Source organism: Sander lucioperca, chromosome 18, assembly GCF_008315115.2.
Source record: "Sander lucioperca isolate FBNREF2018 chromosome 18, SLUC_FBN_1.2, whole genome shotgun sequence".
Classification (NCBI taxonomy): domain Eukaryota; kingdom Metazoa; phylum Chordata; class Actinopteri; order Perciformes; family Percidae; genus Sander; species Sander lucioperca.
In genome coordinates this window covers 15,746,677-15,772,926 of record NC_050190.1, presented here as the reverse complement: position 1 = coordinate 15,772,926, position 26,250 = coordinate 15,746,677, and the positions used below count along the sequence as shown (strand labels likewise).

The window sequence follows — 26,250 nt, the reverse complement described above, 5'->3', positions numbered from 1 at the left end:
ATCACATACACTAACAATACAATCATATGATAATACTTTTATTATAATATTTTTTTTCTTTTTTCCCCCCTTTCATATCTATTGAAACATGTCTTTATTTTTATTTTTACACTGTAGTATGGTAGCTATATATAATCATGTGTGCTAAATGTAGATAATACAACAGCTACAACAGTTATTATATGTAAAACATATAACCATTTCCTTGTACCATACACATTTTCCTAAAAGCAAAACAACTACACCAACATGTATGGTACAGTAGGTACTAACCAGGCAGGTCTTTGCACTTGTATAATCTGTTCCTCTTTGTTTTGTGTGTGGTGCATATATTTATAACTATGTAGCCTAATGCTTGTTTTTATGGAAAGCCCTAACCAACGAGCCAGCAAATAGCCAATAGGATGGGGGTGCTAACACAGAGCAGAGCGGAATTGACCAATGGGACGTCCGGAAATTTAAAATGGGCGTCACTTCCTGTTTGAAGGTCATATGACCAAATTGAAGTCGTATGATCAACCGTCTCTGGTACGATGTGATGCGATTTGTAACCAAACCTCTGTCTGCATTAACAGAACACCGGGACATCGTGTTCAGGAAACACTTCTGTACGGTATGTATGAAAATTATGTCCGCTAACTAGTTTGTGGTAAGTAAGAATTACTGCTTTAGACGTGTTAGTATTGTGTTACTTTGAGTCTGCTAACGACCTTTTGTCGTCGTGGTTGTTGTTTATGCTAAACTTTACGACACAGTTACTGTAGGTTGAGGTTGAAACCGACTTAAACATAAAGCTAGCGTTAAATGGATAAAACGATACTTTTTACTTGGTGTCGAATTAGTTATCTTTGTTTTCACCGAGTTAGAAGAAAAGGTCCACACTTGAGGTCCATTAAAGCTCACAAACGTTTTTTTTTTTTTTTTTTTTTTTAGTTAAACGTGTAAAGCATAGGTACGTCAGTCGTTTGTTCATAGCGATGGTAATGTATTTGATTTTTGTTAAGTGAATGATGTGCTGCCTGTCTTTCCTTCGGCAGCTTTCATTTATTTTGTAGGTGACCCCACACAGCATGCACCTACCAGCCCCTGCTTACAGCCCCACCTGCAGCTGAGCCTCTCCTCTGCCTGAGCTCCAGTGACCTCCCTCAAACACCATGGATCCTGGCCAGCAGACCAGCTCTCTTCCCCAGCCTAGTGCAGAGTACTATTCATGGGACTACCGCCTTCATCTTATTTGCCTGGGCTTTGCCTTCTATGCAGGAATATTCCTCCTCTCCCACCTCCTGTCTGTGGCATTGTCCCGCACCTACAACTCCCTGATAGCTAAAGAGAAGGTTTTCTGGAACCTCGCAGCAACTCGGGCAGTGTTTGGCATCCAGAGTACTATAGTAGGTCTCCGAGCCCTGACTGAGGACTCGGCTTTAACCAGAGACAAAGTGAGGGGACAAGAAGACTGGTCGTGGTTCAATGTCCTCACAGCCACAGGTTTCTTTGTGTTTGAAAATGTAGCACTTCACACCTCCAGTGTGGTATTTTGGTCATTTGACCTCCCACTGGCGACACACCATTTCTTCGCCCTGTCAGGATATGTAGGAGCATTGGTGTGGGATTCCATGGGCCACTTCCTGCCAATGGTTACACTGCTGCTGGAGATGAGCACGCCATTCACCTGTATGTCCTGGATGTTGCTGAAGGTGTGTTTGTGTTGAGTTAAACTAACTGTAACCACACGTGGTTTAATTTCCCTCATCACATTTGAGCAGTAATTGCAACTACCAAATTATTTTTTGGTATGAGCAATTATTTCATCTGAGTTCCAAAGGCTCCAGTTGCATCTGATGCTGATGCTTTTCTTACATATTATTTAGGGCTGAAACGATTCCTCATTTAATTCGATTACACAAAATCCTCGAAGCAAAATTCTTTGCCTTGAAGCTTCGTTAAATCAGTGTCATTAAGGTTGTACGGCTCACTGTTTCCGCACGGAGGATTATTACTAGCGCACAACAGGTTGACGCTTCTGTGGACACAAGACTGACGGCCCAGATTACAAATGAAGGAAGACGAAAATAGCGAGGGTCTAAGAGAAGAGACAGGCGAGAGAAAACGACAGAAAGTTTGGGATCATTTTAAGCTGCAAACATGCTGCTACATCATCTCTGTAGAAAACATTCAGTCTACTCATCCATTCCACGGAGCGAACCCGACACAAGGTAGCTAACTAACGTCTGCTGCTCTCCACCGCGCTGTTTTACACAACTAGCCTACAGCATGCTACTCTGCAAATAGCGATGTTTTACCAACAAGCTAAAACGAAAGCTGTCGGTTTGTAGTCTAACTGTTTATTAGTTTGCTACTAATCTTTGGAAACGTAGCTGCTGCCAGGGCTCCTCCCCATGCCATAGCATGGCTACTTAATATGCACGTGAATGACGTTATCATGCCGGTGTTGTCTGCATTCTTTATTCTTTCTCCTCACTGTGTATTAGGCTTCTGAAAATGTGTCCCCCAGAACAGTGTAGTTGAATGGACCTGCTGTAAGCTTTGTACCGTCACATTTACCCTCCGGTTAGTGAACAGGTCTTTTGCATATCCAGTGGCAAGAAGGGGAAGGGGGTGAAAAAATTAACAAGCGTCTTTTTTTGGCAATAAAAAATTTTGCTTTTTCTAAAAAAGGAAACAGGTTTTAGTAAACAGCAATAATAAATATTTACTATTGCTGTTTACTAAGTATTTCTTACTAAGTATTTCTTAGTAAGTATTTCTTATCCGATTAATAGATGGAATAATCGGTAGAATACTCGATTACTAAAATAATTGATAGCTGCAGCCCTAATATTATTGTCAACTACCATAGAAATTACTGGAAGTGTCACAAGGTTACAGTTCCTCTTTTATTGTCAACATATAAACATGAACATTCTTAGAAAGGGGAAGTTCTATAAAAAAGATTGAGCCAGTACCTAAACTTTCTCTGCTCCTCCTACTCACAGATTTTATTTCAGGACACACAAGTTACAAGGATGTAAATTTGATGTTGTTTTAAAGTAAAAAGCAAGAAATATGCGTGTCCCAGTCCTTAGTTTAATTTTCTCTCTCCATCTTTCTTCCTCCCTGACAGGCTGGCTGGGCCCGCACCCTGTTTTGGAGAGCCAACCAGTGGGTGATGATCCACACATTTCACTGTCGCATGGTGCTCACTTACTACATGTGGTGGGTAACCCTTACCCACTGGGAAGAGCTCAGCACCCATGTGGTCCTTTTCCCACGCTTGGTCTTCTTCACTGGCCTCGCTCTACTAACGTTTGTCCTCAACCCCATCTGGACGCACAAGAAGACCATGCAGCTGCTTAATCCTGTGGACTGGAACTTTGGAAACAAGCCGGCACCCCTAAACTGTGCCGCAGAGGGTCATTCCGAGGTTTCAGTCAAACCGCACGCCAGCTGAGGGGTACCACAATAGACACTTTCTATCAAAGGAGGCCATATTTCTTTTACTTTTTTAATGGATCATGTGTGAAATGACTTTTAGAAGCATGATAGTAAGGTAGTAAGATTTTTCTATTATGCAACTTTGTTTACACATTAAGACCCTGAACTTTGCTATTCAAAAAAGCCCAACAACAGGTAAATCCTGACTGTACAATATTGATCAAGTTTGCTACATTGTCTAACCTTTAGACTTTACTTTCAGGCTGTTTTTATGTTGTTGTTTTTTCCAGAGGTCAGAATATGAATTTTCCATCAAGGTATCTTAGTTGTTGTGGTTGTGTAGAGCAGTGAAATGAGGGCCTGCTTGTTTATATCACCTGCAGGACACTGTGCTGTGAAATACCCAGTTTTATTATACAACAGTATCATGAGCATCCCATAACGCTTGAGAAGATATTGCACTATAGGTGTTTGTCTACACACAGATCAAGTCCAGTTGATCTATTAGGTAAAAGAAGCCTAGCTTACTGTGTGGGGACACAATATGAGGCAGACAGGAGAGGTTGTGCTCTTTCTCAGTAGTCATCAAACGACCTAGTAGATAAGTCACATCAAGGATTTGGTCTTTGTCATACACAGCCCTATCAATGCTTTTACAACAGACATAGTCGTTCACCACTGCATGGGCATCGCAAGCAAGACAATTGGTTTAAAGAAGCTTAAATATGTTACCATAGGTTAGTCATTGGAGCTGTTACATAGTAAGTGGACAATTGGTTCACTTCATTCATGAGTCACATTGGTGTTTTTGGACTGTGAATCCTCTCTCAGTAGACAGGGAAGTATTTATCATGGTCATGAAAGAAAAGGTTTTTAACACAATCGTCTTTATTTGTGGAAGAACATGCAGGACTGGTCCACTCCACAAAGGCTCTATTGTCCAAAATGGAGATGTAATGTGGCAAAACTGAAGCCGTGTTGATACAGATTAACCAAGCAACAGGTTGATCATGATGATTTTTTTTTTTTGCATTATTAGTATAATAAAGTTTTATAACTATGCAACCTCAGAATTTCACTAACATTTTAGTTTAGTGTTTTTCACACAATGGCCTCATTGTACAGGAAGCCTTGGGCTTGTGTATTGGCTTTGTCCATTGTTATATAGCTTTTTTTCTAACCATTGTACAGCACACACAAATATTTATTTTCTGTCTTTTCTTTAATAGAAAATTTACCATAGAACATTTTTTGAATATCACTATAAAATAGAACTGTAAATGACTACTAGTGGGGGAAATTCACACACATCTATGTATGAAAACAGGTAAGGGCAAGAAAATAATATATAAATAAGAAATTAAAAATAAATATAGCCTTGCAGTATAAAGATATTTCTGAAAACACGCACAGGCCTGTTTGATCGTCAACAGTAACGTTACCTGAAAACAGCGTGTAGTTCCTTTTTTAGCAAGTTTGCTTTATTTGTCATTGTGCATAAATATAAATAATACTGTTGCTGTCAACAGCAACAGTATTATTTATTCAAAGGTTTTATTCATTATCTACATAACTGTAACCTGCCTCACGAAACAGATGTCAGGATGACTGAGATGACGCTACACTTTGTTCCGTTGAGTGGATTGTTTTATACTTTTGTGTACGTCGTATAACCTCAGCGACTGAATCAACATGAATAAGTTCAAAACAAATGTATTAATAGCATTTAAAAGTACTTTCTTTTGTAAACGGATATGACAATATCTTCTCAATAACTGTACATGTGGTCTATTTTATTACTAAAAACAATATCAGACAGTGTTGGATTTTTACTTTATTTCATTTGTCTAACGGCATAGAATTAACATTAAGGGATGGGTGGAGGATTCCCTGTAAGACCTAAGGTTTAACATCTTGTGTGTGTGTGTGTGTGTGTGTGTGTGTGTGTGTGTGTGTGTGTGTATGCATTAATATAATTTAGTTTGAGTCACAAAATAAAATGTTGGCTGATACAGTTTTGTGTCCCTTGGTTTTGTTCATTTCTCATAATCTATTAAGACTGTGCCATAGAGCATCTGCCTGTAGATGGCAGAATGGGAGTAATTATCTCTTTAGTATGTTGTGCTAGTTTTTCTCAATTGACCAGACATCTCTGAGTTTGACACGTTTATCCAGTCCATACTTTATTGTCCCTAAAAGGTCAACACAGCTTGGTATGAAGAGGTTTATTTTTATATTGTTAGTATGAAGAGGTTTATTTTTATATTGTTAATAAAGCCAAGTAATGATATGAAAACTTATATGGCAATATTTGTTTTTGTGTGCAGTTTGGAGAAGAAAAATGTGTTCTCCATAGAAAAACACCAAAAAATACAGTTGGTGTGGAAAAGGTAATTCATTGTAGAAGTGTGACCTATTGACCCTAAACATGCTTACATTTTTGGGATGTCCTCTAGCTCACCCAGTAAGAGCGTGCACCCTATGTAGGCTGAGTCCTTTTCAGCGGCATGGGTTCAAATCTGACCTGCTGCCCTTTGCGGTGTGTTATCCCCAGTCTGTCTTTTTTTTTATTGTAGCTTATATTAAAAGTTGCACTTTTGTGAAATGTTTAGTGTAGGTTTGGAGGAGATTTGTAAGTCCTTAAATGTGTTTAAAAAAACTGTCATTCAGACAGAAACTGAAGGAATTCTTAGACATTTTTGTTATAGTGTGACCTTTTTGATTTTGTTTTATTTTCCATTTATAATTAATAATACGCAAAAAATGTTCGTTTGTTTATTTGCAAGACACTAATGCAACAAATCTTCATCTCCGGACAGCTGTTTCGGAGGGAGCCACCTCACAAGTGACGTGTGCAGTGGGCAGTTTGGAACTCCTGTGCGATCCCGAGCCGATCCTACCGGAGAAGACGTCGGAAGCTTGATTGGCGTTCTGTACAGCCAATCACAGCTTGCCCAAGTCGACTCGTCGGCGAATCAGCTACTTAGAGGAGGTAAAGGATTTTCATGGATGGAGTCAGCTTTGCATCGAAGAGAGTAAAGTTAAAAGAAGGACACTGGGCGAACGCTGGATGTGTTTTGATGTGTTGAAGTCAGAGGTGCATTACGTTTAACACTTGCACGGCGTTACTGCGAAGGGATACGGTTATTTTTCTGTGGGAAAGTCATAAAATGGTAAGTTGAGGACATTTTTCTAAGTTTCAGACAAAGTTTTAGATACCCCTAACACATCTGGTTTGCTAACTGTTAGTTCAGGTGATCAGTTACGTTAGGCTAAATATTTGATAATAAAAGTAATGTAAATTGCTTCTTTTGTCTAGTACAGCGACTTAAGTGTATTTTTGTTTTTGAAAAAAAGTGCATTGGGAGATGGCTATAACGTGGCGCCGCACTTTGCCAAGTTGCCAACACTGTCAACTACCATAGAAACACGATCACTATTTTTTCCTTCGCATTTAGGTTACTTACTGAGTCGTAATCTCGACATTAACTCATATAAGAACTTGAAATGTATCAGCTTAACTTTTATTTTTTTTTAACTCAACAGGATATTAGCATATTTTCCTCAGGCTTTGACTCTGTCATGTAACATGTTGAATGTTGTCTCAGTGTTGAGCACAACCTCATACTTTTCTGAACCCTTGTCCCTCTTTAAGGATGAAATTGCAGGTGAGAATAAGATTAAGTGAGAATGTCTTCCTGAGCTGCAGCAGTCAGTCCAACTACAAATCTAAGTAGTCATGCATAGCATTCCTCAGTGAATGCACTGCACAGCTTCAGTCAACTGGAAGATCCGTCTAAGCAGGTAGTAAAACCATGCTTTAATTCTGTTTAGTAGCCTACTGTTTCTCTTAGTAGTTTACCTTCTGCACAGCAAAAGGCAAGTGCGTTCAGGAATCTAAGCTTAGTTAAGCTTTAAAATTGTTCAAATACAATTAGTGCTTTGATCTTCATTTGTTTTGTCTGGTGTCATGCATGTCCAGTTCACTCAGCCAGTACATTGGTGAGATGGAACATTTAGGGGATCACACACATATGCATGTACACAACAATCTCCATTGGTAATTTGTTAAGCAAATAACCAGGGTGGCTTGCCTGCAAATACAGATACTTAATACTTCCCCACACTAGAAAAACAACTAGCGAAGGCTGCCCAGGGAGCACAGATACATTTTTTCCCTTGCTCAAATTCACTGCAATATCCTGATGTAAGCACTCATGCAAGTCATTTAGACGCAGAGTTCTCTATGTGTGACACTTTCTCCTTATCAAACGACAGCCACTTTCACAGTGGATATTTTCAGACACCTGGGACAGATATGTTGGTGTTTCGAGGAAAGGGATGTTGGCAATCAATGCTAATGCTATTTGCCATGTCTGATATGTAGGGAGTATTTTAGCATATTATCAGATGTACAGAGCACAGCCAAACTGCAATATCCTCTCCTGTCATTGTCATAGTCTGTAAACACAGATGCCGTATAGTGGAGAAATGCCAGGAATCGCTAATTGCTAAAGTAATTGTGACGAGGCAGTAACTCAACCTTGCCAATAGTGGCTCATGGAAATGCCTTCTTTTACCATGACTAAGCTTGGGGTGTCACAGTAGTACACAGTGGTTTAGCAGAGAAGCATACCATTCATTTTTTTAGTAAGACAGTTATGGATTCACTGTCCACCCACCACCCCACTGAGGACCCACTGAGATAAGACATGGATTAGCAACATAGTTTAGCGACAGCTGGGATAGAAAAGCCACTGCTCTTCTGCAGGTGGTTGTGTGAAATTTCTCACATACACTACCAAACACTTGTTTAGCAGTTGGGAACATGTGTCAGATAGATTAAGTGCATAATGTTTTTGTTTTTTTTGTGCACCTTACCATACACTGTGTACTGTTTGATCTGTCAGATTGTTTTTTATGGCATTTGTGCCTTTATTTAACAGTGGAGGGATAGAGAGACAGGAGATGAGGGGTATGGGTAGAGAGGATTATGATGTGTCAAAAAAGTCCTCTGCCAGAATTAAGCTGGAAACACTGCAGTTATATGGTTGGTACATGATGGTAGGCATTATAGACCAGCCTATCACCAAGATGCCCAGATTAGCCGGATTCCAACGCCTATTAGTACCATGCTCTATGAATTGAACTACAGATGCAACTCAGCATAGCGATGCGTGGATTCAAGTAAGGAGTAAAGTCAGGGGTCAGGAGCAATCTTGGCTTCAGAAAGTGTCTCCACCCTTTGAAGACAGTGCAGTGACTGGTACTCTTACAGTCAGGGGAATTGCATGTTTCCTGTGGTAATTTATTGTAATCGGACTGAGTTGCTCTATTCATATTAAAATGCATTCAGAGCTTAAATCCAGCCAGTCAACAAAAGCTCTTTCAAGTAGCCGCTTATCCACTACTCACCACCACACACTAAATAGTGCTCTTCTGGTGACATGTTGGGCTGTCAAAGCTTTAATGTGGCTCGCTGGGTGGGTGGAGACCAGGAGTGACCAGGAGTGACAGCCAAGACTGCAGTTGCCTCTCATTTCAAATGGACACAATGTTTCAAATATTATACAGTCCTAGTCTTTCACTTCATTTAATTTTGATTCCCAGGCCGTGAAAGGCCTTGTCAGTATTTTATCTCTTTTACTGAAACCATAATCTGCCTCCAAGTTAAGGCCAATGTAAAAAATAAATATTATGGTAAAAATGTAGTAGGGGTATAATGGCATACTACAATGTTGTGTGATGCATCATTATGGTCATACTAGATACTGTTATGTGACGGATGACACCATGCAGTATTGATTCACTGTGGTAGCTTAACACTGACCACATTCTGTTTAGAAACATGGCTCCAGAGCTTGTAGCTGAATCCAGACGTCCCCTAACATGTCTAATAGATCACACCTCCGAAGTCAAATAAAAAAGACTGCAGCCCTGTGGGCCTAATCATTGAAGTGTATTCCCTACAATCCACTCCCATTAGGCCTATAATTATAACTGGTAGCTGATGGGGAATACCAGACTCATCTTTTGGTTGTGTTGGTTGTTCAGTGGAGGTTATGTTACATTGGGGTGGGGGGGGGAGTATGAGGAAGATTTCCTGCTTAGTTGTGATTTATTATGATGTTTGTGTCTATAAATGTGCTTCCAATTTGTTCCTTGCTGATCTAATCAACTGTTTTGACTGGACAGGACTCAGGATTCTCACTTTTGAAAGGCTATCTTGTGCCTGTTTGTCAGCTTCCCCACCCCTTTTGAGGTCAGGGTAGGTGGTGAAGTGTGGTGTGTTGTCAAGGCTGGTTAGCCCAGATACTGTGATACTGGGAAGTTTGCAAGGTTGATCCTGAATGAGCCACAGAGCTTTTGATTTGAGAAGTTGCTTGGCTCAGTAGAGACAACCAATATATGTACAGTACATCATATTGTAGCCATGTTGTTCACAATTCAAGGAAACAAGAGCAGTGTGTTGTTAAGGCTGGTTAGCTCAGTTGTTTAGAGTGAGTTGTGATAATCTGAATACAGCACATGCAATTTCTTATGGTATTATTGTGAAATTAGTCTTCTCTTCTATGACACATAAACTACATAAACCTACACGTTTCAACTCTTTAATGCTGGCTGTGAAAAGGCTAGAATGGGTACTAATTTTCCTTTTCAGTATGCTGGAGGGCACTGTCCTGTCCTCCCCTGAACTTCACCTCAAATACTTTACAGTACTTTTGTTAAGCCTGTCCGTCTGCTCTTTGTAGGCCTGGGATGTGCTGTTTTCGGTCGATGCCTGATTACTGTTAGCCTGGCAGAAGGAGAAGATTGGGACACACTGCTCTATAAAACATTCAGCCAAAGAGCTGCAAAGCCAAAGACAGACACTCACAGCAGACTATGCCTCTCTCATACCACCCTCTCCTCCAGGCTTTTGTTTATGACTTTCAGCCTGTGTGTGGAATGTCACTTGTCATTAAGTGCACCGCAGAAAACTCTACAGAAAAATCCAGGGTGTTTGACGTTAAAAGCTTTCAGAAACGCACACAATAAATATTTGACTGAACTCTGGTTGCCATAAGTAATGGGTTCTGGGCAGATCAGTTAAGTCACCATATGCTGTGTCTGCCTCCAAGTTCCATCATTCCTTGATTACTTCTATCGATGATGTGTCTGCCATTTAGGGCTGGAGCCTATACACTAACACAGAATTTTGTTCAATATGAATATTCAGGTATTCAGTATCAGGCAACTCTTTTTTTTTTTTTGGCCGATTTTTGAATGGGGTTTGGCGGGACATTTAGGGTGACAAAGACCGTCATGTAATAAACTAAACAAGCCAAGTTAGCCCTCTGAGCTAATGCATGCTAACTACTGTAGCCGAGGGTAATAAAATGAAAACACAGTCTCGGTGATCTAAACCAGCGGGAACAAAGACGGCCCACACACTTTTATTAACTTCCATATTGACAACGGCAGCACATAACGCTAAAGCTTATCTTCTTCCTTTGTTACTCTTCACAATAAAACCCAACTTTAATTCACTAAGAGCATTTCGCTAAGGAATGTCAATAAAATAGCTTACACGACGTGAACATTTTTTGCCAACACTAGATATCAAACAGACACTATATGACATTTTGGACAGCACTACTGTCATTTGTGCATTATTATGAATTTAGACAAAGGTGATGTTGCTTGAAAAGAGCTTGCTTGCTCATCCCATCCTTAATTAAACAAGTTGGTAGTAAAATCGAATACACTTAATATTTGTTTTGCAGTCTGAGATCAGGAACATGCAAGCTAGTTAGTTTAGGGTTAATGCACAGTAGTCTAATTTTTAATATGGAGAATCTGCAAGAACTTTGCAATTGACATATAAAGTGCCATCCTGTAGAATCTTCTTTATGAGTGAACATACAATACAGTAACATACAGTGGCAATTTATCCTCCATGCTATGGATTATGTTGACAACATGTATGGTACATACTTTTTGCCAACATGTTTTTGTTCCTTTGTCATTATCTATTCTTTAACATAGGTTATTAGAAATACACGGGCAAGGAAATTGTTTGCATTACACCAGCAGGCAAAACGACTGTTTTCCTGTCTGCAGAGCACAACTCAGCCTTCCCAGCGTGTAATGACATGCTCAGCTGAGTCTGTCATCAACTATACGGCTGATTTTACCTCTCTTGTGTCTTCCGCTCTGTTCTCAATCAATGCTCTCAGATAAGACTGTAATACAGTTCATTTTAATTAAACACTGAGCAGATCTATAAATTAATTGTGGTGAATATTTTCTTGCCCTTTCTGTAAGGCTTTATAAGCTACACCTAACCACCTGCCTGCTTTTGTTGCACAGTGTGAATATGTTACTGTTTACAGTGCTGTAGTATAGACATGTTGCTGACAGATGCTACAGATGTAGAGTGCTTTTGTTGAGTTGGTCATCTCCATGGGGTGAGCCAGGTGTTTGTATGGTGCACATTTGAAGTCACACCACACCACAGGCCATGCAGGGTGTAATTTGTGGAAAGGTGCATTTAGTTTTCTTCAAGAAGCAGGTAAAAAGACGAAAATCAGAGTAATTATAGGAGAGGGGAGGATTGGAGAATTCAGCCGACTGGTTATAAAACAGGAGTGAGAAGAGAGTTTTTAGCTTCTCAACCTAATGTGTGAAAAGGCAACCAAACACACAGAGCCAGCTCTTCTAGAAGATGATAAGCTGAAGTCCATTATGTTGTCTCAATTCATATTATAAAAGAAAAAGAAAGTAATGTTTAAATTAAAAAAGAGAGGTCTTTTTTTTTTACTTATACCAAACAATGTGATTTCCTCTCTTCTGTGCCGCTGCGTCAAGAAGGGCACACCTGCATATTTTACTTCTCCTCCCATCCCTTCCTTCCTTTTGCTGCTGTCTTGGACCTCGAACCAGGGAGAGATGAGTCACCCTTCAAGGCTCCTGTCAGGGCTAGGCTGGTAGTTGTCACTCCAAAATGTGCCAATCCATTTACAACCATGTGAGTCATGTAACTACCTGTTCCATACTCATACATCACTTTTCTCAGGCTGTGCAGTATATACCCTAAGACATAGACTTATGACTTAGGGCCTAAGTCATCAGTTGTACTATATTACATTGTAGCTGCTCCTGTCCATCTCTTTGAATTCCTCTCTATTTTGTAGGCCATTTCTCCTCAGGCTATGTATACTCCACCTGCCTCTGTTAGCGCTAGCATTATCTGTCAGCCACACTGTATTCAGCAGACACTGGCCCTGTGTGTTCACATCCACATTTCTGGCCCTGTTCCCTGCAAATGGGGTGGAGGACAAAGAAGCAGATGATTTCACATTATTTGTAGACAAAACAAGCTTTGAGACTTAGAATGAGTTGTCCTTTTGATCCTGTTTGCTGCAATACTGTGATGTAGGTTTGTCTTAGTCAGAAGGAAACTGTTGTGAGTTTGTGTTGTGTTGGTGGCTTTTATTTAACTATTAGATATTGCATGGATGGAATATGGGGCATACATACCACAACAATGGCTGCTTTATGCGACAGCATGATGTCATGACACAGTCATCTATTCTTGTGGATACTAGCAAGCTGAAGAAGCCTGGAAATAGCACAACTGTTTTTTCCAGAGAAGGCCTTTGACAGAAACTGTCACCTCCTGTATACAAATTTTACATCAGCAAACAACGGCTGTACTGCTGAGGAATGCAATGTCTCTCATGCCCGTGCAGGTCCAAAGGTCTTTCCTGCTTCAGCTAGCTAATGCCATTTTCCTAGGCCAAAATATGTGGTTGCTACAAGTCGAAACATCCCATGACCTCTGCACCTCAAATGCGCATACATACTGTAGTTGATTTTATTTCAAGTCATATCAAGAGTCAAGTCTTTTAGTATAATATTTTACCTGGGGAAAACTTTGGACACAATAACATTCCTCCTTGGTTTTGGAGAATATTTTTTTTACAGCCTGTGGCATAATGTAACCTTTTGGATAATCAAGGAAAAGAATTTTCCTGGGCTTGAACACAAATGCTTCTAAGTGGTAGAAGTAGTGCCTGGCTTTAGCTGGTGTAGTTGTCTAATCTACATTTGATCCTTTTTGATCTTTCATCTTGAAGAGCGTGTGCAAACGTAACTACTTGTGGGAAGCCAGTTGATTTAAGACCTCTAGTTAATTTTCTCATTTTGAAGGCCACAGCTGAGTAAACAAATGGAGGCATGCATGTTTACTTATGACTCACTTTGAATCAATTAGTGCCGGCATCACCACAATAAACAAGAGTTAAAATCTGAACGTGAACCTGCTTAAAATCATTTTGTTTTAGCTCAAACACCCCCACCACCACCACCACCACCACCCTTCTTTTCATAATGCTTTCTCCAGAGTATGGCCTATCAATTACAATGGTGGCCAAGCCCCTTTAACCCATGACACACGCCCACAATTAGCATATGAGAATACTGTGTACACTTCAACACGTGCTAGTGTCAACAGTCCACAGGAGCACTATAAGAGCTTCTTTTGTTTTCATTCACTCACTCATTTGTCTGAATTAGCTTTGGTCCAGATTCTGATGTTGACACAAAAGGTACTAGACCGTGACCACGACACAGCCATGCCCCTCTGCTGACAAAGTGCTGCTGTGATTGAATAACATGGAATACCAAGTGTGGTTGGGCTTTTGGAGACTGACAAATGCCAAGCCAGTATTGCCTAACTGGAGATGTATGCAAACATTCTTCAGTGCTAAGTTAATTTGCAAATACTGTGTGCATCAACCCACCTATTTTGCCATTTAATGACGTTTGTCTTTTTTTTTTTTCTTTAGGAATGTGTGTCGGCATAGTTAGCCCCTTCATGTTGCTGTCTGAAGAGCTTGTGCAGGAGAAGAGCAGCAAGCATGGATGTGGAAGACTTTCCTCCCCCACCTCCTGAAAGTAAAGTCAACAAAGCTTTGTCACTCACACATTTGATACACTTTGTCTTTAACTCCTGAGAGCAACATGAGCAACGTTCTTGGACACCAGGGTCTTACATGGGCCGGTTAGCTCAGTTGGTTAGAGCGTGGTGCTAATAACGCCAAGGTCGCGGGTTCGATCCCCGTACGGGCCACAGTTTTTGAGTTTAGATTTGGCCAACAGAATGAGTGAATGGTGATTCTACATATACAGAGGTAGCTCATTGACAGCACTTTTCATTTAGTAACTGCTCCCTCACCACCACTAAGTGGCAATTTGAAGCAATAAATGAATTAGACTTAGATGGAGGAACACAAATATTGACAGACAAATAATCTACAGATACAGCGATAATCAATTCATTGTTTGGGTAATTTTTCAAGCAAAAATGCCAAACACTAGTTCCAGCCTCTAAGTTTTGAGGATTTTCTGCTCTTCTTTGTCTTACAGCATGTGATTGGAAGCTGACTATATTTGGGCTTTTGGTCAAACAAAGCAAGAAATCTGAAGACATGACGTCGAACTTTAGGAAACGGCAACAAACAATTTTCACAGTTTTCTGAAATGTTATAGAACATACCATTATTTTCCCAGTTCACAGTTGAGTCTTAAAAACATCAACAGAGCAAGAGAGAGCTGATGGAGATTTTGAGATGCTATTGGGCTAAACTTTACCAACTTTGTGTTGACAGCGTTACTCTTGTCACACATGTCTTTGGGTGTCTGTTTTTAGAGAAAGATTACAGTGTTAGACCAGTAGTATCACCTGCTTGCTTCTGTAGGTCGTCTCGTTGTCTCATCACTTCCTGGAGGGCTGGTGAAGCTGGACAGTATGAGTAAACAACACACATTCCTCTCCTCCGCTTCTTCAGCGCTGTGGAGTGCGTGGGCAGAGGAACGAGGGAGTAAGAAGGGTAAAATGTGCTGCGCTGCTGTGAATACCAGACAATGTGCCTCAGTATTAGGCTGAATACTGCTGTAGCAGCACGCACACACAGACACACAAAACCGCACACACATAACCGCACACACAAATGCACACACACAGCCTCCAGGGATAGACACAGGCCAGAGAAATGCTTCGTCTCCAGCTGGCCAGTCACTTGCTTTGTTGCCAGGGCGATGCTGGAGCAGATCGTAACCCGGTGACTCATTTGAGCAGACCATTATGTAGCAGAGTGGAGATAGGCTCACAGAACAGAATCCATACTGTAATTATGAATTGACAATGGGCACTTCAGCAACGGTATGTGTGTCAGTGTGCATGCGTGTATGTGTATTTGTCTTCATGTTCTTGTAGTTTGCATTCTCACAAGGGTAGTAAATAGGGGTGGGAATCACCAGAGGCCTCACATTATCACAATATCATGATACCTATGTCACCATACTATATTATTGCGACTTTAAACATATTGCAATATTCTGCGATATATTGCAATTTATTACCTTTTTTTCCCAATTTCAAATTATGTCCCCAAAAGGAAACTTTGTCAACATCTGTTTTATCTAAAAAGATAAATGTCTCTGTTTGTTCATCTCACTTCAATTTTATTGCTGCAAAATGGGATTGTCAAGCAGACAAACTGACCAACACATATACTGTATAATAATAGATCGATACTTGGCGTCTGTATCGATACAGTATTGCCACGGAAAATATCGCAATACTGTGCTGTATCTATTTTTTTCCCCCACCCCTAGTAGAAAGATGAAAATCCTCCAAAGTGAAGTTACTTTTTTATTTCCAGTTTAGGGTTAGAAGGGCTATAAGAGCCTCACATGACTGGTTATGTGTGGACACATGTGTGCTTGCACTGTAAAGTAAGGTCAACACAGTCAGCACACTATAATTAAGCTTCAGGCATGTAAACCCATACAGCCAGCTAGCAATGGTCTCATATACACAAAGTTGCAGATGTACTATTGAATGGCCATTCGTGACTTGCATCTGGCCAAATCCAATCAAATCAGGTCCTGTTCTATTTTGGCAAAGTCAATTGTTTCACATTGACACCACAGAGAGAGGTTACATTATTGGCATATAAATATACATACCACAGTCCTGGTCAATCCACTGATTATTAGCCAGCTAGCTGTGCCTTATCTCTTTGTCCCACACCAGTCATTATTGCACAGATGGAAAAAGACAGATAGCATCTCTGTTTCCAGGTTTGCTCTTTGCACCTCTCTTTTCGTGCAACTTTAGTCATGGGTGCAGATGGACATGGGGTTGCAATGTTGACCTGGAACATTAGTCACAGACCGTTCCTTCACACACTGACTACGGGGTGGAACAACTACCTGTCAAAGCCTGAGGGAATCATACTGGTGATTTATAGCTGTGTACATTGCTGTGAGGGGCTTCAAAGTTACTGGGTTTGCTACAGGGAGTTTCTTTGAGTTAAGATTTACACAGACCTGGAGGCACAACACAGCATGTTGCAACAGTGAACGTGGTTCTTAACCTTATCAGCTAAACTTTAAATGGCCACATAAATGCTTAAGTTGACTGGTTCCGACAACATCGGAAATGTTGTAAAGGTGTAACCAAGGTGTTATAGGAAAGCTTTATGAAGGATTTATGCAGACTTTTATCTGCAACTAAGTAGTGACTGGGGGGAGGGAAGGGAGAGGACAAAATGCCAAAACCCAGGATCGAACCAGAGACCTTTCTAGTCAAACACTCTCCCAACTCTGTGATTTCAGCAGTTATCAATGACATTTCATCAGGTTGTCCTCCAAATGAACTTGCGCCAACTTGGAATTTTGTGTTTTCTTTAGGAACGCAGCCAGGATATTAGAGTAAGGCTTTAGATTGAGTTACAGTAATACAATCAAGCTGTGACTACTGCTAAAAGTGCTCATAAAGAATCTGTGGTATGCTTGCGAGCAAAACTGTGACATAAAGAAGATGTTAGACGATACCACCATCATTGGTCTTATCTCTGGTGAGTCCTACAGGTGGGAGATTGACCATTTTGTGACTTGATGCTGTCAGAACAACTTGAAGCTAAACAGTCTAAAGACAGTGGAGTGGTTGTGGATTTCCGGAAGAACGCAACCCCACCTGCCCTCATCACCCTGGGTGACTCCCCTGTCAACACTGTGGAGCCCTTCCATTTCCTGGGCTCCATCATCTCCCAGGACCTCAAGTGGGAGCATCAGCTCTCTCATCCAAAAGGCACAGCAGAGGATGTAACCCTAGTCTCGAAGTGCCAGACCTTCCTCCACAGCGCTGCGGAGGAGGGTCTGGCTAGTCCCCACAGCATTCCGGGATAGGAGAAAAATATGCTCTGGTTTATTGGCATTTCTTTAAACCAATCACAATCGTCGTGGGCGGCGCTAAGTGCCAAGTGGAGCCACGGTGTAGCTACAAAATAGCCTCGGGAAAGAACTTGTTTTGGTGGAACGTGTACGTTCAAAGGTTGTTTTAGTCGTGCAACAGAAAACTCTAGCTGTCTGGATTTACCCTGCAGAGATATGAGGAGCAGTTAACCATAGTCCTCATAAAGAGACTGGAGTTTAAAATTACAACACAAAGAAACCGGAAGGTGACGGACATCTGAAAACAGACATCCGAAAAGAGTGACATCCAGCGGAATTTCCGGCAGAACCCCTGAATTGGAAAATGGTGGATATAGACTACCCTAACCCTAACCCACCAAGGCAAATCCCTTCTAAGTGTTACTTACTTGGCAATAAATCCTATTCTGATTCTGAAGATAGAATATTATACTAAGAAGTTAAGGATACCTCAATGTTGGCTCTCTATAGAAGAATCAGCAGCACTATAGAGGGTTGAATGTTGGGATTTGGAGTTCCTCCCATAAAGGCTCTGTGGTTTTGACTCAGTTTATCCTTCTGTGAACCCTGTTTAAATCATTACCTAATAGTTCCACAACATTAAATTCATGTTGAATTCTTTGAATGTTTTCTCTACTTAAGTCTTTTTTTGTCTTTTACTGCACCACTGAATGAAACCTGGAATACCGTCTTTACACATTCAGCTCTTAGGGCAAAACATGAAGCCAGCTGATGAAAGCTGAGTCTTTGCATTCCTAATCCTTTTACTCTCTCTTGCTCTTTATTGAGCTTCACTGACTCAGTTCCACACTCTTCATTAGATCAGAAATAATTCAAAACTCAGGCTGTGCTACTCACTGGAGGGAGTAACAGCTCTCTTTCCTGCTGGCCTAATTGCAGTGTGGAAACTGGAAAGACATTTGTTGTTCCCTTCCTGTCTGCTGCCTAGTGAGTGTTCTGATGTGAATGTGACGCCTTTGAACGCTAACTATATCTTATAGCTCTGCCCTAGTTTTCTATAAAGTAGATCATCTGATGTGCTCTTTTGGTGCAGATCCTTGATGTAAAAAAAATCTGTAAGAAAACATACTGCTGCAGTAGACCCCACCCTTAATTATAAGTCTATGTGGCTCAGTCTTTTAACTTTAACAGTCCAAGGCCTAAAACTGCCACCCAGAAAGTATCTCTATCTCACTATCTCTATGAGGGAAATGTTATGATTATTGAGTTAAATCCTTCCTAAATGTAACTTATGATGACCCTGCCTGTCATTCCAGAGTTCTGTGTGTTATTAGTCTAAGCTAAATTGTATTTTTTCCAAAGGGTATTTACTTACCTGTTACAGATCAGGTTCTCATTTACAAGACTTCGTATACTATACATATACTCATAACTGTATGATTCAAATGCAATTCATAGTCAAAGCCCACTGTTGAAAGTGACCCTTACAGATGTATTTGCCCATGGACACCTTACTGTTAGATGGCATTTGGTACAAAGAAAGTGCTTCCTTTAGGTACTGCTGTAATCACACTCTTTCACATATTTTAATCTAGTCATTGAATTTTTATATTTGGATATATTGTATCTTTTTCAATTAGGGTGAGTGATATAAATCTCTTATACTACTGCATAAGTCGTGAAAGCAATGTGTTATCTCAATATTGTGAATTTTCTGGAAATTCAGTTGTTGGGGTACAGTTTTTGCATGACTTTATTGTATAGTAATATTTACTAAATACCTGACAAAATTGCCATATTGCCTCCAATGTCCTAATACAACTATTTATATTAATAGTATAAAGGGATAGTTACGTCGGTAGAAATTATATAACAAAACGTTTACCAGTTGACAAAACTTTATCATCTCATGGTTCATATCATCATACCACCCAACTCTTTTATCTGATATAAGTAAAGTACTCTCTGAACCACATCTCTGTTTTCAGTGTTGGCAGACAATGGCCCCTTTGCAGATGAAGATGACGGGGAAGCCTTCGACTTTGATGACAGTGGTGATGACATCCCTGAGGCTGACCGCCCACCCCCTGCACCTCCAGCTCCTCTACCCCCCAGCAGCAAGGATCAGAGCCAAGACACGACGGTGGCTAGTCAGCCTGAGGGCCATCTCCCCAGCCCGGACCCCCCAGCACCTTCCATCACATCCGACACAGCTCCATCATCAGCAGACACAACAGTTGCCACAAGCAGTTCCTCCACAGCAGGTGGAGCAACAGCAGAGGGAGTGGGGACATCTGCTGCTGAGGGGACTGATGACATGGAGACAGATTTACCACCACCTCCACCCACTCCTCTTGATGATGACGCAGAGATAGATCCTGGCAGAACAGGTTTGCAACCCAAAAGTGTTGACATTTTATTGTTGGCTCAGCCCAGTTTGGCCTCTCCTTAAGGCAGAAGTTCCACTACACCACAGTTTTATTTGGAAATTAGTTGACTGCAAATGAAGCTTTGAATATGTCTGCTATTTTCTAACAGAAATTTAAATTCTCCGCATTCCTCTTTCATGTTTGTGTACATTATCTGGCTCTAATCTAGCCCCTTCAGTTATGGCTTAAGTGAAGCAGTAAAGTGGGGCAGTCTGTCTCGCTCATGATACCTTGTATCTCTAGCTGCCTGGTGCAGGAGGTTGTCTGGCTTTTATCACTGAAAGCCGTGACAACAGCAGCAGCAGCAGCAGCAGCAGCGGGCAGGGCTAGGCTCTACTTATTCTCACTCACTCATAGTGAAGACGTGTCAACATTGCACACATTTTTCAGCTTTTATCTTAATAAAGCATGCGTGATTTGAACACACACACGCACACACACACACAAACACACACATCATGAGAAACTTTCATTGGCTACATTCATAACATATCTCCTGATTCTCTCTTTAGCACTACTCAGTGCTGCAAGAATACCACATCTTACCCTAACCTAACTGGACCATTAACCAGATTTGCTTGAAAAGGCCCACTTTGGAAAAGTGTCCTCGTTCTGAGGGTCTTAAACTGAAATTGGTTGTAACAAAGATAGAAGGTACTCAAAAGGCGCATCTTTGATAGACCCAGATGTGATAGCACATTGGTGGTTCACACAAGCCACAAGCCAAAATGTTGCTTCGATAGAACTCTGTAGCTGTCTACCTCAGTTGATCAGAGAAGTAATGATGATGCTGAAGTTGTAAGTTGTAGGTCTCAAACTCTGTCCAACCGTAATGATTTAGTTAGTTGTAATTTTCCAAACCTAAACTTCAATAAATCGACTAAAAAAAAAAAAGAAGAAAATTCTGAAAGTTGTTGTTGTCCCTATAGGGAAATTATTACATAGGGGTGTCTATCACAAAATTACTCTTTTTACACACAATCCCATATATGTAGTTGTCAAGTAAGTATTTTTTAATTGAATTCACGTTTCCATTGTTGTAATGCATCTTGATCCTCTTTCCCTCAGGCGGGGAAGGCCAGGATGCATCCATCGATGACCCAGACCCTCCACAGGCCGTCCCCAGGACCTCCTCCCAGGGCAAAGTTAACCCCTACTCTGTGATTGACATCACTCCTCTCCAACTGCAGCAGCTTGAGCACCAGCATGGACCCTCCTCTTCCGCTTCCTCGCCAATGGAGCCCAAGGAGATGGAGGGAGAATTCCAGGATATCCACACCAGCCCGGCTGGCATCACTTCCGGATACTCAATCCCAGTGCCCTGTGGCTATGCAACCCCCTCCGGTGTACCGCTCATCACACCAGCTTACACCACACCCGTCATCATTCGACACCTCTCCATGGACGAGGATGGTAAAGTAGAGCCTGCAGCAGGGCCATTCTGAAAATACTTAATTAGAATGATAATGATTCATAAAATATTTATGAGGCAGATCAGATGCTGACCAATTTTGAAACATCCAAAACAACAGAAACTTCTCTGGATATCAAGGCTCTGTTTGAGTGAAATTCTTTCTCTTGTTTTTTCTCACTGCACTCAGACCTAGAGATACAAGGCTGTGACACGTAAATGCTGTCTCTCAGCTACTTCTATCCTCTGTCCTTTTTTCTTTCTCTTGTTTTTCCTAAAACCTTGCCACAAGGAAGTAGGGACTAAATTTAGCCCTCCCCAAAGATCTGTGTTGGCTGTGAGGATTTTCCGGTTTCCCTCAAATCTAGCAGTAGCTGAGTCCAAGCCTGTGGCCTGGTAAGCTGAGGAGTCTGATTACACTGTAATCATCTCACCAAGGTCACACCAGATTAAAATACTCAGCTTTTTTAGTAAAAGAGATTGGAAAAAAATTATAAACTTTTCCTTTTGCAGTGTTGTCACCGAGAGTTCTGGCCATGGTATATATACAAAGCAAGGACATTTTAGTACAGTTATCGCTTTTGCCCTGACATCTTGCATGAAAAATGGAAGGTTTATCTTATCGTAAAATGTTGTATTGGGTACATGTGCCAAGTGAAATTTATGGAGGCACATTTACAAGACAGTATCACCTTGACTAAAACATAGTTAATGTAGGAAATGCGGAATCATCAGTGACACCTGGTGGCATATGAAAAAAGTTACAGTTTCTAAATCTTGGAATTGGGAGGTCATTTGGAGTTGTCTGGTGATTTCTTAAAGAATTATAGTGATGATTTTAATCTCAACAAAATACTTTGAAAATATATTATAATTGTTGTGACTTCCTTCTATGCGCTTAACTATACTCTACAATAGTAAGCCATGCTCAAATTTACATTACAGCTTTCATGCTTGGATCATGAGAACTGTGGGACCTAAGAACAGTAATGTGTAGCTGGTATTCTTTGTGTAATGTTTGCTCTCTTTCCTCCTTCAGTCACTGTGATTGGGACTGGCAACACATCTGTTGACAGGTATATATACCACTCATTTAGTACATTTAGGGCTATATCTTAAGAGAGGTATGCAAAGTATCCTCCCCACTTTCAGTTATAGTAATGTTTACTGACTCGTGTCAATATATTATAAATAATTGTCTGCTACCCTCATTTCAGTGGTAATCATGGTAATACATAGATAAATATCACTGTATTAATGTCTTCTGACATGATACTGACAATGAAAATATCTACAGTATTTGAGTTATAATTTTGTTTGGTGTTTGCATGTTTTCTCAAGTGTTTTTAGTGAGGAGTATCCACCTATTAAAGAAGAGGATGCTTTGGCTAAATGGGCATCCGATCCCGCCAACACTGCATGGATGGAAAGTAAGAAACAATATCCACAACAATTACACATCTAGTAGAGATACACGTATAATTTCCATTGAGATAATACTGCTGTTGTTTCAGTTCTTTGTACTTGCTTCTGCACACACATTGCATGCCTTCAGGGTGTGCTATTATCTCTTTTTTTTTTTCTTCTTCTTATTTTGACACCACTGAATTCCCGGACACTTCCTTCCCTGTTCTTTTGAGGAAGCGGACCCTTGTGTGTGTTCTTTTAGATCCCCTCTACATTGCATCCTGTTTGTAGTGTGAACAACCTAGCTTATGATCTGAGAAATCATGCATTATTGTGAATGGTTCTTTGTATGTTTCAGATCCTGATGAGGTGATTTACGATGATGTGCCCAGAGAGAATTCTGACTCCAACACAGGTTTGTCAAATTTCTTTTTCATTCCTACATTTCACAAATTCAGTATTTTAATCCCCGTCTGTAGCTTTCAGCCTGTCAGCGCTACTCACTTTCACTTTCTATTGTCCTAATTTCTTTTGTCAAAAAGTGGGATACTTGAATTAATCATTTAGGCTGTTGCATGAAAATGTTATGCCGTTTCCAATCCAATTCAATAGCCATTCAATTCAATATTACTTTTTGTGACGCTTATGATTTCAGCAAAGTAGTTTTTTTCACTGCTTATTTCTGTTAACAGGAACACATTATGATACAATACAATTTTGTACAACGGCACAAAGCTATTGCATTGGAAATTAACATGTAAAGTTAGTACACTTTTGACCTGCTCTCAGTATTATAAGCTTTATTTCAAGGCTATTCTATTTGAGTGCAGTATATTGTTATAATTGCTAACCTTTGATAAGAACCCTAAAAATTGCTCTGTAGGCTCTGTAATTTACTAAACTGTATTATTTCTGATTTCAATTTCTGTCTGTCCTGTTTTTTCATACATATCCAGATGAGATGATCTATGATGACGTGGAATTTGGCGAGGAGGGTGGCTGCAACAGCTCCCTGGACAACGGCTGGAGCTCTAGCGAGTTTGAAAGCTATGATGAGGCCAGCGACGGGGAAGGTCGCCCTGAGAACGGCCTGCCCCACGCCTTCATGAGAGGGAAGCCACCCCAGAGGAAAACCCATGTGTGTATAACAATCACCCTCCCATTTCTCTGTCAGCATTGCAACCAATAAACAACTCTTGTCTCAATATCACTGTACATCTGTAGGTGGACAGATGACAGCAGCTGATGAAGCAGGGATTCGTTTTATTTGTAATTTGCAATTTATTTCTAACTGTTTGTACAACAAACCTATATCAGGTCAAATTACTTGTGGGTCTAAGTTTCAATAATATACAGTCCCTTTGTGCATTTTATGTGGACTCCACAGTTCATTTGCTTCTGCAGACCTGATTCTGGCTTACAGTCAGCTTGCTGTGCTCTGTAATGTTTTTGGATTGTGGTTTTGAGAATTCAAACTTCACTTTGTTTTCAGTGTGTCATGGTCAGAAATTAATGATTGCTTCAGGCAAAAAAATCTGTTTGAAATTTTATCAAATGCCAATTGCTTTTGAAATACGTGGGTGAAAAAAAACTTCTCCCAATTAGGTGAAAGCTATTTTATTTCTGCATTCTGTATGTGTTGATACATATTCATTTACACATGAATGCAATGCAATTTTTCTAAATTAAGAAATTAATGTAGAAAATATTATATTTCAATGAAATCACATCTTAGTGATACAACATACTAGTAAGTAAGTAATAACTTTCCAGTATGTTGTGCAAGTGCCATATTTCATTGGCCCCACAAATGGAACTAAATGCCCATGAACATCAGATCAAGGGAAGGCATGCCGTCTGGAAAAGTACATTTCAGTTTAAATGCGTTAAGCAAAAGGATTTTTTTTGGAAGAGGATAGAGTCAGCAGTCCAGTAACACAATATCAAGAAATAAGTGAGTTTGCTGTGGATCTAAAGTTGCAAGGTCATTCCAAAACCATAAACAGTAACGCCTGCTTTGCTTTTGTTTAGCTCTCTCAAGATCTGACACGCTTGAAAGAACACTATGAGAAAAAGATGAAAGATCTAATGGCAAATACAGTGGGGACGGTAGAGCTGCAGCAGTTAAAACAGAAACACGAGCAGAAGGTAAACTACCTGAGGCTCACCTCACCTGCTTGTGCTAGACAAAGTAGTCCCAACCCTTAACACTCAGTCTAGCTAACCACTCTGGGTGTCTTTCACTGACTCGGTACTCTCATACTGCTCCCATGTGAATGACTTGTGGTGGTGGTACTGGTGCTGGGTTTGCATACAATTCATTTACCTTCCTGTCTGCTGCACTTACCTGTCTCGTTATATGTTGTGAAGCTTAAGATATATTCTTAAGTAACAGTTAAATTCTACAGTAAACTGAGACACCAGCAATTGAGTCTTTTATTGTATTATTTATATATTGTTGTTGCATATTCCAACAGAAAATATTAGTTGCATTTACAGTATCTCTTACAATGTAGATCAGTCATTATGTATTTAAGCACTGTGTTTCTTTCAGCTGATGTCCCACTTACTACAGTATGTCATTCTCTCGTCAACTTTGCTCTCCTTGTTACACAAACTGCCATTTATCTTCATTCCTACTCTAACACTGCTCCTGTCCCACTTAGCTCAGTTCAGTAGCTTTTTACCCATAGGTTTAGACAACGCAAACTAAACTTAACTATGGATTGAAATACTCAACTGTGAAAAAAATACATTTTGTGTTACTTTTGCGATGGATAATAGTGTACTTTGTCTCATCAAAGATGCAAAAGCTGGTGAAAGCAGCTAAGGATGGGACCAAAGATGGGCTTGAGAAAACCAAAGCTGCAGTGAAGAAAGGACGCTCTTTCATCAAAACAAAATCATTCTGTAATGGTATGTAATTTTCCTTCATAAACTGTAATCCCTTTAGCTGTACACATACCCCCTTAGCTCTTCTGTTTATGTAAAATCGGTCTTAATGTGAATGTTTTAGCATTTTAGAAAAGGGCAACATGGTTTGGCTAGGACAGCGTTTCTCTCTCTTCAGCATAACGGCTTGTTTGATTAATTGCAATCATTTATTTATGGTGCTTTGCTTGCTCTATCTTCGTCATCTTTCAGAGAGGAAGTCGGCCTGTTTTGAGGATGAGGAGTCTGAACTCTTCATTGAGGTGGACTGTTTCAATGTTGAGCCTGTGCTGTGTCCAGCACCAGAGGGTCTTTCACAACAACAGGTAATGAACATGCCCTTCAACTTCCATCCCAATTTATGTAACTTTTTACTGTGTGGATTTTCTGTTATAGAAAACCGTGCCTAAAGAC

General features: G+C 40.4%; 2 protein-coding genes and 1 non-coding gene across 7 annotated transcripts in view; all 3 read left to right on the top strand.

The window, feature by feature from the left end:
- The first annotated feature begins 462 nt into the window (after positions 1-462).
- Positions 463-4,580, top strand: cln8 (CLN8 transmembrane ER and ERGIC protein). Of its 4 annotated transcripts, none has more exons than XM_031288678.2 (3): positions 463-613; positions 1,038-1,694; positions 3,122-4,580. In XM_031288678.2, the coding sequence occupies exons 2-3, from the start codon at positions 1,155-1,157 to the stop codon at positions 3,446-3,448; spliced, it is 867 nt and encodes a 288-aa protein (XP_031144538.1). In that variant the 5' UTR covers positions 463-613; positions 1,038-1,154; the 3' UTR covers positions 3,449-4,580. The 4 variants fall into 4 exon arrangements, with proteins under 4 accessions (XP_031144538.1, XP_031144537.1, XP_031144540.1 ...); XM_031288677.2 differs by having other exon boundaries at positions 475-649; XM_031288680.2 differs by having other exon boundaries at positions 481-613; positions 1,056-1,694.
- A 1,804-nt stretch (positions 4,581-6,384) lies between these two features.
- Positions 6,385-26,250, top strand: part of arhgef10 (Rho guanine nucleotide exchange factor (GEF) 10) — a 56,353-nt gene continuing 36,487 nt past the window's right edge. Inside the window, exons 1-11 of one of the 2 annotated variants that reach the window (XM_035994641.1) lie at positions 6,385-6,605; positions 14,265-14,373; positions 19,647-20,048; positions 21,156-21,500; positions 22,538-22,574; positions 22,840-22,928; positions 23,264-23,320; positions 23,862-24,043; positions 24,937-25,053; positions 25,710-25,821; positions 26,050-26,162. In XM_035994641.1, coding sequence (XP_035850534.1) covers positions 14,337-14,373; positions 19,647-20,048; positions 21,156-21,500; positions 22,538-22,574; positions 22,840-22,928; positions 23,264-23,320; positions 23,862-24,043; positions 24,937-25,053; positions 25,710-25,821; positions 26,050-26,162 — 1,491 coding nt within the window. In that variant the 5' untranslated portion in view covers positions 6,385-6,605; positions 14,265-14,336. The remainder of the gene's footprint in view (positions 6,606-14,264; positions 14,374-19,646; positions 20,049-21,155; positions 21,501-22,537; positions 22,575-22,839; positions 22,929-23,263; positions 23,321-23,861; positions 24,044-24,936; positions 25,054-25,709; positions 25,822-26,049; positions 26,163-26,250) is intronic. The other variant, XM_035994642.1, reaches the window with a different exon arrangement.
- Positions 14,475-14,548, top strand: trnai-aau. Its single transcript has one exon. It is a non-coding gene; the product is annotated as a tRNA-Ile (tRNA).